Here is a 13,032-nt window from a genome sequence, read left to right on the forward strand (position 1 = left end):
AAATTAGGATTTTAATAAATTTCATTTATAAATAGACACATTATTGGCTCCTGTGTTTGATGGAAATAAATACATCTGCTTAATGTCAGACACTCACCAACAGAAATTTTATATTTAATAATTTTTAAAAATCCATAATTATGGATCTACATACTTCATGACAGTAATTGCTTCAAAAGATCTCTTTAAACAAGTTTTTTCATCAAGACTTAGATGATTTCATATAGCACATTAATGATTTTACAGTATTGTCCAAAGAGTCATTCCTAATCTTCCATTAGACTTATTCATACGTTTGTGTTGGCTTTTTTTTTTTTTTACTTACTGAAAGGAAATTGAAAGAGAGCAGAAGAAATCTGCTTCTGCAAATCTAGTTCAAGTGAAATCACAGAAAAAGGAAGCAGTATAATCAAGAACAATGGTAGTCTTTCTTTGAGACCTTCTATCTTATTATAATAAATAATAACCTTTTGAATAAAAGGAGACTGGTAATTACTCAACATCGTCCTCTTAAAAGATGAATAACCTGAAGTTATTTTCATCCTGTATTAAGACAAATTAAACGTTAGCATATTTCGGTGTGTTTAATTTAATTACTATCTATTTCTCATGAAAGGACATGTTGTTCAAGGTTGACTTTTTTTTTTTTTTTTTAAAGTCTATTAAATTTTCCCCACCTGCTGACCAGAACAGTCATGTCTAGTTGTTGATGTCCGTCCTACACCCTATTCATATATAGATTTGGCTTATTAAATTGACCACACAGCAATTACACTGCAGAGGACAGAGTAGTCAGCAAACTAAACATTCAAGACTTACCATTTACACAGATTTCATAAGATTTGCAAAGGTCATCTTCAAACAGGCAACCTAAAAACACAATAGAAAGGTAAAAATTAATACCGGTTTCAAACTGTGGATAATTAGCACAGACTGAAGTCCCCTCAGGCTATTAAATCCTCAGCAAGAGTCAGGCATTTGGTTGCCCTTAGGAGTCTAAATTGGGCAGTACAGAAAGTTAAGAACACAGTAACAAAGCTGGTTAGACAGCACATCTTTCTAACTGGTTACATCCAGAAAAACCTTTGCTTTTTTTTTTTTTCCCCCATTATTCCTCTGCTGAGGCTTTGGTTTTCTCAGTGCTCCTCTTATTTAGTAATTTGAGGAACTTTACATTCCCTGACTTTGAACACAACACACACGACAGTATAGTAATGCTGCTACACACTGCCAGAAATCAGGAGTTTCCTCAAGCTATTTACACTGCAATGAGACAAGACTAGAAAGCAGATATAAAATGCTTGAAATAGGTTAAAAAGCTGCAGGATTTGATTCAGTAACTGCAACCACAGACCATGCCTAGATCCTCAAGAGCACTTACTCTTTGGAGAGAGGCTTAAAAATGAAGCCATCCTTACCAACAAACACCATGATACCTTCACAGACAACTGACAAACCAGTGCTGTTCCCAGCGTTGTGGCACCCCCCATATTTGAAGCAGGAAATTTGTTTCCATGCTGGCTCCTTTGCAGCTCCCTGCTATGCCAGCCCACCCCTCACCCTAGAAACTGCACCCAGGTTGGCAAACCCAGCTCATCCACTTGGACACATCTTCACAGGTGGCAGCCACAGTCCACCTGTGGCTGATAGCACCAAATGAGGTAGAGACATTTGTTATTACCCCCTCTGTCTGCAGCTGAAATGAGCTCCTGCTGATATTCCTGAGAGCAGAGAGGCAGGCAGGGTGCTGTCTGGTCACTCCACACTGGGGGACAAGGACTAGGACTGAGGGCAGAAGCAAAGTGAAGTATCACTCTACTGGCAAGGGCATCTGCTCTATTAATCCAACCACTAGTTTCTTTACTTTGTGTTCTCACAAAGATAAACAACTAGGACTGGATAAACTCCAAGGAATGAGGCTTTATTTTGTGTACAGACACTGCCCTAGAGAACACATTTCTACAATTAAGCTTTTTAACATATCTGGGAAGTACCTTAAGTTGATAAATAACATGGAGTTATAGAAATCAAGTGGTCTTGAGTGGTTCCACACTGCTTCACCACACCTAAACACAAGAGCACATCCTCTCTTCCCAGAAGCAGAGTACAAGGATCTCTATTCAGAGTCAAACTGATTAAGTAGGTTGATTTAACCAAGAAAAAACAAAAGGCTCAAGACTCTGTCTATGAAGTACCCAAGTCTTAACCCTGCCAGAAGAAAAGTTCAGGAGGAGGGAGTGACTTATGTATGCCTGCACAGCCTTTCAGTAGGTAACTGTATTAGCACATCATTAAGCCTGAACTAATAAATTATGTCTCTCAGCAGGATTTATTAGCACAGCGCTAGGTCTGAGCTAAGCATCTACACAAATTCAAGTCACACTGGTGCACTGGCAGAACCACTTATGTCTACACCCACACCTACCCACAAAGACCACAAACACAACCTAACAAAGATGACAGCCTACAATATGCATGTTGATAAAAGTGTTCTCTTGTCTTTTTACCCTTGCACCAAGGAACTGTGAGTATTCCTTCGGTAGGTTGTGAAACGTGGAGAAAGCTTCAGATTCAGAAAGAATTCTGCAAGCAGAGCACAGCAGAACAGCATGTGTCTAAACAGTCCACAAATTCCAGTTTGTGACATTTCAGAGACATGTAAAGTTTTGTTCCAGACAAGTCTACTGTAGCAGCTGCTTGACCTGAAACAGCATCTAAAAACTCCCTGAAGATATCTGATTGCAGCCTTGGTGCCAACCCAGCAGAGCAGAAGGATGCCTTGACTGGGTATTGACTCATAAAGAACCTAAGAGAAGAACAGTGGCAGGCAGTGGCCAAAACACATCAGCACAGGCTACACAGCACAGAAGCTCTAATTAAAAGCACAGTAATGATCATTTCAAAAACTAAAATCTTGCAAGAAAAAAAAAAAATAACTTTGTGTACTACTAGATAAATGACAGGTGTACTTCAATATTTCCTTTTTCAGAGATTTGAGGTTGCCAAAAGGTTTTCTTCTAAAATAAAAGGTTGTTTTTTGAGGTTGTTTTTCTTCTAAAAGAAAAGTTCTCATGGTTAGGAAAAAACCCCTAGCAAAACCTGTCTGCCTTGATTTTCTGACTAGATCTCAAAGGGGTTAAAACCAGAATCCTGAGATGGCCTTTTCCTCCGAAGCACTACAGAAGGTGCCCTGTGCCCAAAGGAGAACAGAAGTCTTGTGGTTGATTTCTCACTCCACCGTGGCTGTGCTATAGGATCCTAAGGGCATCAGATGAGTTTGAACCAGAAGCGTTTCCAGTGGAGTCAAGGTAAAAGCAGTGACTGGTTCATGCAGCCCCTTCTGATTTCAAAACACCTGGCAGCTGCTAATGAGGTCCACAGCCACCTGCTGCCAAAAGCCACCTGATAGGCTATCCCACGGTATACTGAAAATCTGGATTTTTCTGCTTTTCAGATTGAAGAGGAACACCATGATTACGTGATACAAAGACACGAAGAGCCAGGCTACATGAGTACAGAACTCTGACTCAAATGCACTCTGCTTTTGCTAGATACACTTCGCATTATCACCTAATACATTTCTATGAAAAGCACAAAAGAAAACTGATTTTGTCATGTTTTGGTTCCTCTTTTGATAGTAGTTGCTTATCAGATGCTGACTGCAACTAGGCATTTGATGCCGTTAGCCTTGAAAATTTATGTCTTGGAGAGCAAATTAATAAAGTCAATGCATAGAAAACTATATCCATCTATGATTACCCTAAAATAGACTACAAGGACCTCTAAATTCCTTGGAAAATAAAATAAAAAAGTGTCTTTCAAGTTATTACTAGTGTTAATTATTATGTATATTTCACCCAGTCAATGTGCTAATTTAACTGCTAATTTATCTTTTGTTGTTATTGCTGTGACATTAAGAAGCATCGTATTTCATTTAAAATATCATCTACCAACTAATAGTAATGATGGCAATAAGTCACCACTGAAGAGTGAAGAGGCGTTGTCTCCAGTCAGCACTTAAATCAGTTCATGCCTCATGGGATTAAAATTAAATTTCATTTTCTATAAAATAAATCCTCTACCGGTGATCTTCTCCCAGAATACATAAGCCTGACGCAATATACCTCAACACCCTCCTGATCCCCCAAAAAAACACAAACCCACCCCCCAAATTTACTTCATACAGCAACGCTTAAATAAATTCTCCATATATCTTCAATCAGATGAAGGTACACAGATGCACTCCTTTGATTATATGCCAAATTAAGTTTTCCAAGAATTCAGTGCAGGCAGCAGTAGATTCAGATATGTCATTTATGCAATAAAATGTGAATACAAGGACCTGGCATTGCAGCACCAAGACTATTTTACAAGCCCAATTCTGCTAGCCCCATATGTCTTCTCAAGAAGAGATCTTTTTAGCATTAATTATCACACATCAAAGGGATAGTCAAGATTTTGTCACCTAATGAACTTATTTTAGCACTGTGTTTATTATTACTTTGCTTAATCTAGAACACAGGTTTGTTACTTGACCTGCATTAACAGTTCACTTTTTCACTAACACTTATATGGCCCTAGTGATAAATCCCATATCTTAGTGGTGACAAAGACGGCTGGAACAATGCCATAGGGGCACATAGGTGCACCAGCACCCATATAAACAAGTTCAATTGTAAGCTTCATCATCAACTCCCCATGTAACCAAGTCTACATTGCACGACTTATGACATAGGGAGAGTTTTTCCTTTACACATACAGAAGTTGTTTAAACTCCAAGTAGCAGAACCTTAAGGATTACCCTATATACTTATGTAAATATATACTTTACACATTCTTAAGCATAAAATTTTGCAAAGGTTTGTCATGCACCCGCTAATTTCTAGCAATGTAACTCAGTTGCTTACTATTAGACTGCGTCATGTAGCAGGACCATTTGTGTTAGACCCACTTACATATACACCTTTTCTCATTTTTTTTTAAAGCTTTATAACTGCCTAAATAAGGGTGGGTAGCTATGCTATATATTACATTACACTTGCATGGAATAGTCTTTGTTAACTAGACAAGAAAGTACATTTCATAGAGCTTATCAAAGTCTTCCACCTTCTCAAACAGTTTTTCAGACAATCAATAGTACAATATAATTGGAAAAAAAATGCTGTTGCAAACCCAAAATATTATACTATAGGATCCGAAAGTTTAAGCTTCTTTGTCAAGATACTCTTATCACAAGACACTATCAAAACTATTCCCCTCCTCTTTTCATCAGGCTTACAGCAGCTTTGCTTTTCTGAATTCAAAGACAAGTTAGGCTTATTTAAGAGTTTAAACCATTAAACCATACTGGATTTTTGTTTTTGTTTTTTTGATTTACAGGACACACCTCTGAAGATTGTAATAGTCAGGCATGAGCTGAAGTCATCTGAGCTTACTCTAGAAAAAAAAGCTGTATTTATTTATACATTGAGAAAACTATTTTATTGAATCCATTGATCAAATAAATTGTATTGCATTCATTTTTCTATCCTTTTCTGTTAACCAACCTGTGTTGATTTTACATTAAATACATCTCATATGAAAATGCTCAAAATTTGTAAGCAGCTTTACCAGCTACAGCAAAAAAGAGGCCTTGGGCTCACTTTATCAGAAATTATCTTATATTATCAAAATAAGAAAACAAATAATATACAATGAAAGCTAAATTTCTCCTATGCTTGTCAATCACAATTTAGGAAAATAAAAATCTCCAAAATCCTTACTGTTGTTGGGGCTTTCCTGTCTCTTCCTTCTGTGATCTTTGTTCAATAGCTGCGTAACCACCTAACATCTCTTGACATTTGCAGACCATAATGATCAAATGTCATCACAAGATTTTAATCAATAGAGGTTTCTTCAATTAAAAAAAAAAAAGTTGTTTGTTTGTTTGTTTTTTTTATAACTTGGGATGAAAATGCACTCCTCATTTATCTACTTCTTTCAAGTTTACTTGCTTTCTGGTAAGGAGACCTTGAAGCGTAAATTCTGCAAAGCACTGGTGATGGAAAACAAAAAGGAAACACCTGGCTGTGACAACTCTGGGCATGCCTTATGGACTTCACTAGTTCATTAGCACCACCTGTGAATGGCCCTAGATAGAGCTCTTTTTTTTTTTTTTTTTTTTCCTGTAGCAGCATGACAAAATAGGGCTTAAGAATTATATTTTACAAGTATTGAGCTTATATAACTTTAAACCAACAGAAAAAAAAAGATAGTGTATAACAACAACGAGCAACAAATTGATTGGAAGGAAGTATCAAGTATAACATTCTACATAAAACTGAAAGGAAAAGTTGACTGACAGAGAGAGAGATGCTCTTCTCAGTGGTGGAGGTGAAAGATAACATTGTCCAGCCTGCTGAAGCTGTGATTTATCCAATACATCCTCATTTGTCTACTGCACACTTATACTTAACAAGTCCAGAATTACACAAAATTGCAAGCATAGTAAGGAAGAATATGCTTTAAGCTGATCATGGGTTCCTCTTGTTTTCCTTATTCTACTGTATATGGTTACTCTGTGTGGTTACATAGGCACTATAGGTATAATGTATTATTCATTACTCAGAAATTGCACGTGGAAAATCAGCTAGTGCTAATTTTGTTCAGCTTTATTTTGGCATTCTCTCTGATAATAAATGTAGATATTCCCTATTTCTTCAACTTTCCTCTTTATCCCATTTTTCTTTGCCTTTTTTTTTTTTTTTCCTGTCCCTCTTTTTATTCTGTTCTATACTCCTTCACTGTCTTTCCTAGAAGTGTATTTTCTACCTTTTATTTGTTCTCTTCTACTCTCCAAAAAAAACTTTGTTCTATTCTTTCTGTCCCTCCCAAGTATTGGCATAGAGTACTCAGTCATTACACTTCCTACCCTTTCCCCTCTCTTCACTAGCCCTACAAATAGCCCACCTGTCACCTCTTCATCAGTTTCAATTGCTGGGAATTACTGGATCTCCACTCATGCTTTCCACTCAGGTGCCCTCCATTTCCCTTCTTCCAGCATTCTCAAGCATTCCTCATCTGTCACCCTGATGGTGAATGTGCTGAGTAGGCCAAGAAATGAATGAGAGGGGCAGAACTTGCGCCATCGTGCTCCCTCTGCTTGGTGCTCCTCAGGAGTGGAATATGTTTTGGTGCATTCTCTTTTATTTTTCATGTGTTCTCAGGATATCCAGAATAGTCCTCATTGAAATAGGCATTTCATGAAAATGTCAGAACCTCTGACATTTTATCAACTGCTTAAAATAGTAGTTTAGGTACTGGTCAAATAATATTAAAGGAGCACAGAATACTAAAGGATATTTCTCCCAGGAGAGAAAATAAGAAAAATATGTGACAGCATAGTAAGTACTGAGTTTTGATCTTCTGCCCTTACTCCATCTTTGATGTTTTGTGAATGTAACAGGTGTCTGATGTTTCTTGTAATACTGTAAGCTCTTAAGAGTAGAGATGTTTTTATTATTTTTAATCATGTGCATGTGTACAAAGCCTAGTACAACAAAGCTCTGATCCCTGGTGAAAGAATCCAGGCCTTCCTGCAATCCAAATTAACAATTAGGAAGATGACACATGAAATCCATGCAGTGGTTAACTGGAAGATAGTGTAGTCTCTTGTATGAAAAGTTTCCAAAGTAAGAAAAGATTTCCCATAAGTGTTAACATATGGCGTTAACACTTCCCTAACTCTGAGTTATTGCTTCTTTCAATCATTTTTCATGCACACTGTATATTGAAATATGATCCTAGCCAGGATAATTCACCACGGAATAAAGAGTTCTCATTCAAAAAGGGAAAATGTCAGTACTAAGCTTATAGCCAAGACTTGCCCCGAAGCCTCAATCACAGTTCATATTAGTACTTCACTTGCCTCCTTTATATCACCTACTATTCAGCATGTGCGGATTGATGCACTATGTAAGCAAAATAGAACAAAAATGCTGTGATGTAGGATGCTATTTCTCTCTGTGCAGTGGGGCTATTGTGTCTTTTCTGTGTTTAGAGGGGAAAAAAATAACATTTTTTCTTTTGCACGTAATTAGTCCTGAGCCTGTCCACCACTAAAGAAGGGAATTGCTTTGTGGTGAAAATACTATTAACTTATCTGATCACTAATGTCATGATTGCAATGATGTAGTTCTTTGCTGCTGGAAAGCACCAAGGAAAGGTCACTATTAAGAATAACTGAAGATGCAATCAGTAATAACTGTTCATGAGGGGAGGTGACAGGGAAAGGCCATCACTAGAAAAGCTCCAGAATAGCATTTGCTTTTTGCCCAGGGCTCAGAAGGACATGGCATGTCATGGACTGATACAGGCAATGTATGATTTAGTCTTTTTTTTTTTTTTTTTTCATAGTAAATATTAAAAGAACTTGCATTGTCTCCACCATGAAGAATCATGTTGCTAGCCCATATTGAGAAGAAATTAGCACCTCTACCATATAAAGCATATGATCTGTTCTTTCAAAATGAGGAAATGTTTAGTGCAGTTCTTACAAGCTGTATACAGTATCTCATAAAAATCCAGAGCTGTCCTTTAATAACTATGATACAGTATTTTCTACTTGTTACCAGCTGCTAAAAGAAATTTCCTCACTGGCCACTAAACTGCCATCACCCATTGAAATCACAACTCTGACCTAAGCAAAAAACTTTTTTGTGCACTTAGCAGAGTAGTTGAGGGCTGAACATCACTGAACCTAAATGAAGAATTCCACGTTGCTGTTGAAATACATCTAAAAGCAGCCTGAAATTTTTAGCTGCTGTTGCCTGCATGATATCCTGCCCCCTAAAATCTGTGTGCAGCAAGGCCTTCTAGTGTTTTTCATAGCCATAAGGTACTGAAAACTTAAAACTGAGGCTTACGTAAAGCAGAGAATGATGTTAGGCAGCAAAGCCTTCATCTGGTATGATCACAGAATCATAGAATCATAGAATATCCTGAGTTGGAAGGGACCCTTAAGGATCATCAAGTCCAACTCTTGACACCGCACAGGTCTACCCAAAAGTTCAGACCATGTGACTAAGTGCACAGTCCAATCTCTTCTTAAATTCAGACAGGCTCGGTGCAGTGACCACTTCCCTGGGGAGCCTGTTCCAGTGTGCAACCACCCTCTCTGTGAAGAACCCCCTCCTGATGTCAAGCCTAAATTTCCCCTGCCTCAGCTTAACCCCGTTCCCGTGGGTCCTGTCACTGGTGTTAATGGAGAAAAGTTCTCCTGCCTCTCGACATCCCCTTACGAGGAAGTTGTAGACTGGTTGATGATTGCACGTAGACCATCGCAGTTCAGTGGCCTCTGTCACATTTATTCTATGAAAGATCTCCTGCCATCATTATATCTGTCAATCTTGTTTTACCCATCAGTAACTGTCAGTCTCATCCTGTAAACATGTTTTACAAAACAGCGGAATGGAATGGATTCGAAGTCCTAATTATAACTCAATTACAGTCTTCTTCCACTCTCTGGGTTAAGACGAGCTGGGTTGAAGAAGTAATGAACTATTAGATAGAGGAACTAGGAACTGTCTGTCTGGGGGTCATGTGTTTTGGAAGATAGTTCTTAAGATAAAATTTTCCAGAACACTTACATGGGGAACAAGCTTATGACCTATCATCTGGCGTTAATTAGTCTCCACATCCAGTGACAGTTTTTTTGTTTTGTTTTGTTTTTTTTTTAATAGTTCTTTAAAGTTGCTCCTCATGCTTTGGGAAAACTTCCAGTATTCACATAATCAAAGGAAGGAAAAGAGGTATGTTTATCATTTTCCTCTAATAAGCACCAAAATTTTGTTTTCATTATGTGTCAGAGAATCTTAATGAGTATCTGTTTGGTGCTTGAAAATAGAGAAGAAAAAAAAAAAAAGATAACCAGAATTCGCAATTCTCATACAGTCATATCGCCTCCAAAAGTAATTACCCAATATTTAAGTTTAATACGCCTCTCCCAGTGCTGTCTTGAGCAGACTTCAAAAGCAGAAATAATTTGTAGCAGAGGACTGCTCTGGAATGATTGGCTTTTCTGTTCTAATTAGCAAACAGTACAGCATCTTTTAGCTGATGATGTCTGTGTGGACAGCGGCAGTACGACCAGTATCTGTCACATATAATTTTTTTCTTTTTCCCTTTCTCTTCCTACTTAGAAAATCACTCACCTTTTTGTTCGGTTCCTGTTGCACAGCTAATTATGCCATGGTAAATTATCATGCAGATGTGGTAAAAACAACTTCTTCGGAAGAAAAAAAAATGCAGTTCATAGCTCATTTGAGCCTGAATAGCAAGTCCAAAGTCATTCACTGCCAGAAAGAATTCCAAACTAGAGAAAACAGCAGAGAAATACACTTTGGGAGATACACTTTACAGATGAGCTCCAAACAGGGACACAAGAACCAACCAGGACTCTAAATCTGTTTATTTCTGCATACCCATATTGAAGTCTTCTAGATATTGAAAACATTTTAAACTGATATTATTGGAAGTGTGTGAAAAAACAGCCTCAGAACTTTATCGTGCAATTTTGAATCACAATGTTTATTTACAGTGATGAAAACACCCACATTCGTCTCATGAAAGAGACACTGCTATATACATTTGGTAATTTCTTTAATAAAGAGTTTAAACAGCCCAGGGTAATGCGTATTAAATATTCATGTGCTGGAGAAGAATAATGAAAGTCAATGAAGAAAGTCATAGTCTCAAAGTTCTCAAAGGAAAAAAAAGAATAATATTAGGTAAAATGCAATGGACTGTGGCACCAAGATTTATCTATAGTTTACCCTGGGAATTTGAATTGTGAATGAAGCTGCAGCACTATCTATCAGGAGACAGTTATGGGAAATAAATCATACAGGAATACTGGTAGCCCACCAAAATTGAGTACTCAGTGAAGATGCCTAAAACTTTTCCTTTTCCATAGGAAAAAATACAAGAATCTCATAAACATTTGTGTAGTAGAAATTCCTGCAAAGTTTCTAAGAACTAAGCTGTTCCAATCAATACAAATTAATCCTTGACATATAATCAATGTGCAGCACCATGTGGCTTTGTTCAAGTCCTGGTGGTTTTGTAAGGCACTGTGAATCTGGGCATCGCTCCTTGTTCTTGTCTGGGATTGACGTTAAGGGGCAGACCTGGGACCATTTTGTTATGCTGATAACATAGCATAACAATCTCTCCTATATTGATTCAAAAATCATTTCAGACAGTAGTTTATATTCATTACAGGGTAAAATGATTCCCTTCTACTTATTGAAATTACACCAATTTCAAAGAAAAACCAGCCCTGCAAATGAATGGTCCTGATTTTGACCACTAATTGTGCTCTAATTACTCCTGAATCACCCTGATGTATATGAGGCTGGCATTAGAAGCAGCTGTCCCAGCATCCATGCTGCTGATGTCTCTGTGAAGTAGCTCTGCCTACCCTGTAATACCAGTGAGATGTCTTTTTCTCTAGGCTAGCTGTTGAGAGGCAGGCACCATAATGACATATATCAGAGAACTAGTTAAGAAAAAGGCTTAAAGCAATTTGATTAAAACAATTTGTGGAGGAAGACAAGAAAATCAGAGATAAATATGAAACTTGAAAAATCTGACGTATGCTGAGTAGCATCAGAATTCATACTCTGGTTCCTTCCTAAAAAGTACACAAAAGACAGTTTTTCTCTCTCTAGGGAAAATATATATACATATATAAATGAATAAAATAAATTAGAAGACTTTGAAGTTTATCTAGCCATTAAAATCCTTCTAACAAGAAAACACTGCCCTTGAGAAAATTCATTTAAATGGGAAGTAAAACCCTGAAGTCTGGATGTCTTCAAGAGTTTATGTAGGTGTCTTTCAACTTTAAGAATAGCCAGAAGTCATTACTATATTATAACAACATAGTCCCCAACTCTCATTAACTTAGCATCTAACACCTATTGATTTTGATAGAATTAATGCATCTGAGCAGCTTTGTGAATCAGGGACCAAATGCCTCCCTTTTTATGTTGTTGTTGTTCATTTTCTTTGCTATTTTTCCCTCTGTACATAATAACCTCCAATGTGTGTGTGAAATGTCGGCAGTAGGAGGAAAAAACTTACGAGCTTTGATAGAACGGGTGAGAAAAGAATGGAAGCATGGTCATGTTTGGACTGCTATTGATCATCGTAGTATAAATAATAACCTTTGTATACCCTTATTTAACTTCTCCACATCACAGAAACATTTTGAACCTTAAAGAAAAAATAAGCAGCTAAAGGTACCAGGAAGCATTTGGTACAACGCAAACAAGCATCTCCCAAGGAGTATTTTTAAAAGGGTGATTTAAGTAAAGCCAATGCCTTCCATCTCTTCTCAAAAAGTGCTGGAGTTTCAACAGAAAATATAAATCAGCTCCTTGCCAGCCAGGGAACTCTAGAGCACATAAGCTTTTGATTTTTATTCCATAAGAAGCAAGGAAGGGGATGGCAGGGGAAGGAAAAATACCTCTGGGACAAGAATTCTCATTATTACCCTGAAGGGGCTGGGTAGCAGATAGCCAAGGAGACCTCCATGCCTCAGGAGGCAAGCTGTACACATCTGTATGGCTTCAGGAGCATTATCTGCCATTCTTGTTGACTTGACGTATTGATTAGATACGTCTAATAAAGGGATAGAGTGTTTTCAAGTCTCTGCCTGGATTGCTTCTTTCTACTCAAAGGTTGACTTTTCTATAAGTTTGATTTTAATGGAAAGGAAAATACAACATATATAAATACATGTCCAAATTATCTGTTCATCCTTTATCGTATTCCTTTTGAAAGATCAGGAACTACAATCAGCATGATTACATGCAGTCACAATTAAAAAACAACTGTACAATGCATGTTATATACAGCACACTGCTGTTCAAGGTCATGACAAACTTAATCATAATTAATTTCTGAAAACAGCTGAATGTTAGTCTTGCATATCTTTCATATTCCCACCTAAACTTGAGCTGAAGACTGAAGCTGAGGAAATAATCACTC

General features: G+C 37.4%; 1 protein-coding gene across 3 annotated transcripts in view; it reads right to left on the minus strand.

Moving 5' to 3' along the window:
- The window catches only part of PTPRN2 (protein tyrosine phosphatase receptor type N2), a 649,793-nt gene that overhangs the window by 585,859 nt on the left and 50,902 nt on the right, over positions 1-13,032 (minus strand). For 2 of the 3 annotated variants that reach the window (XM_084509497.1, XM_084509495.1), the window contains exon 2: positions 820-870. In XM_084509497.1, coding sequence (XP_084365623.1) covers positions 820-870 — 51 coding nt within the window. Of the gene's footprint in view, positions 1-819; positions 871-1,418; positions 1,447-13,032 lie in introns of those variants that run through there. The other variant, XM_084509496.1, reaches the window with a different exon arrangement.

The sequence above is a fragment of the Aythya ferina genome (assembly GCF_964211825.1).
Source record: "Aythya ferina genome assembly, chromosome: 2".
NCBI classification, from domain to species: domain Eukaryota; kingdom Metazoa; phylum Chordata; class Aves; order Anseriformes; family Anatidae; genus Aythya; species Aythya ferina.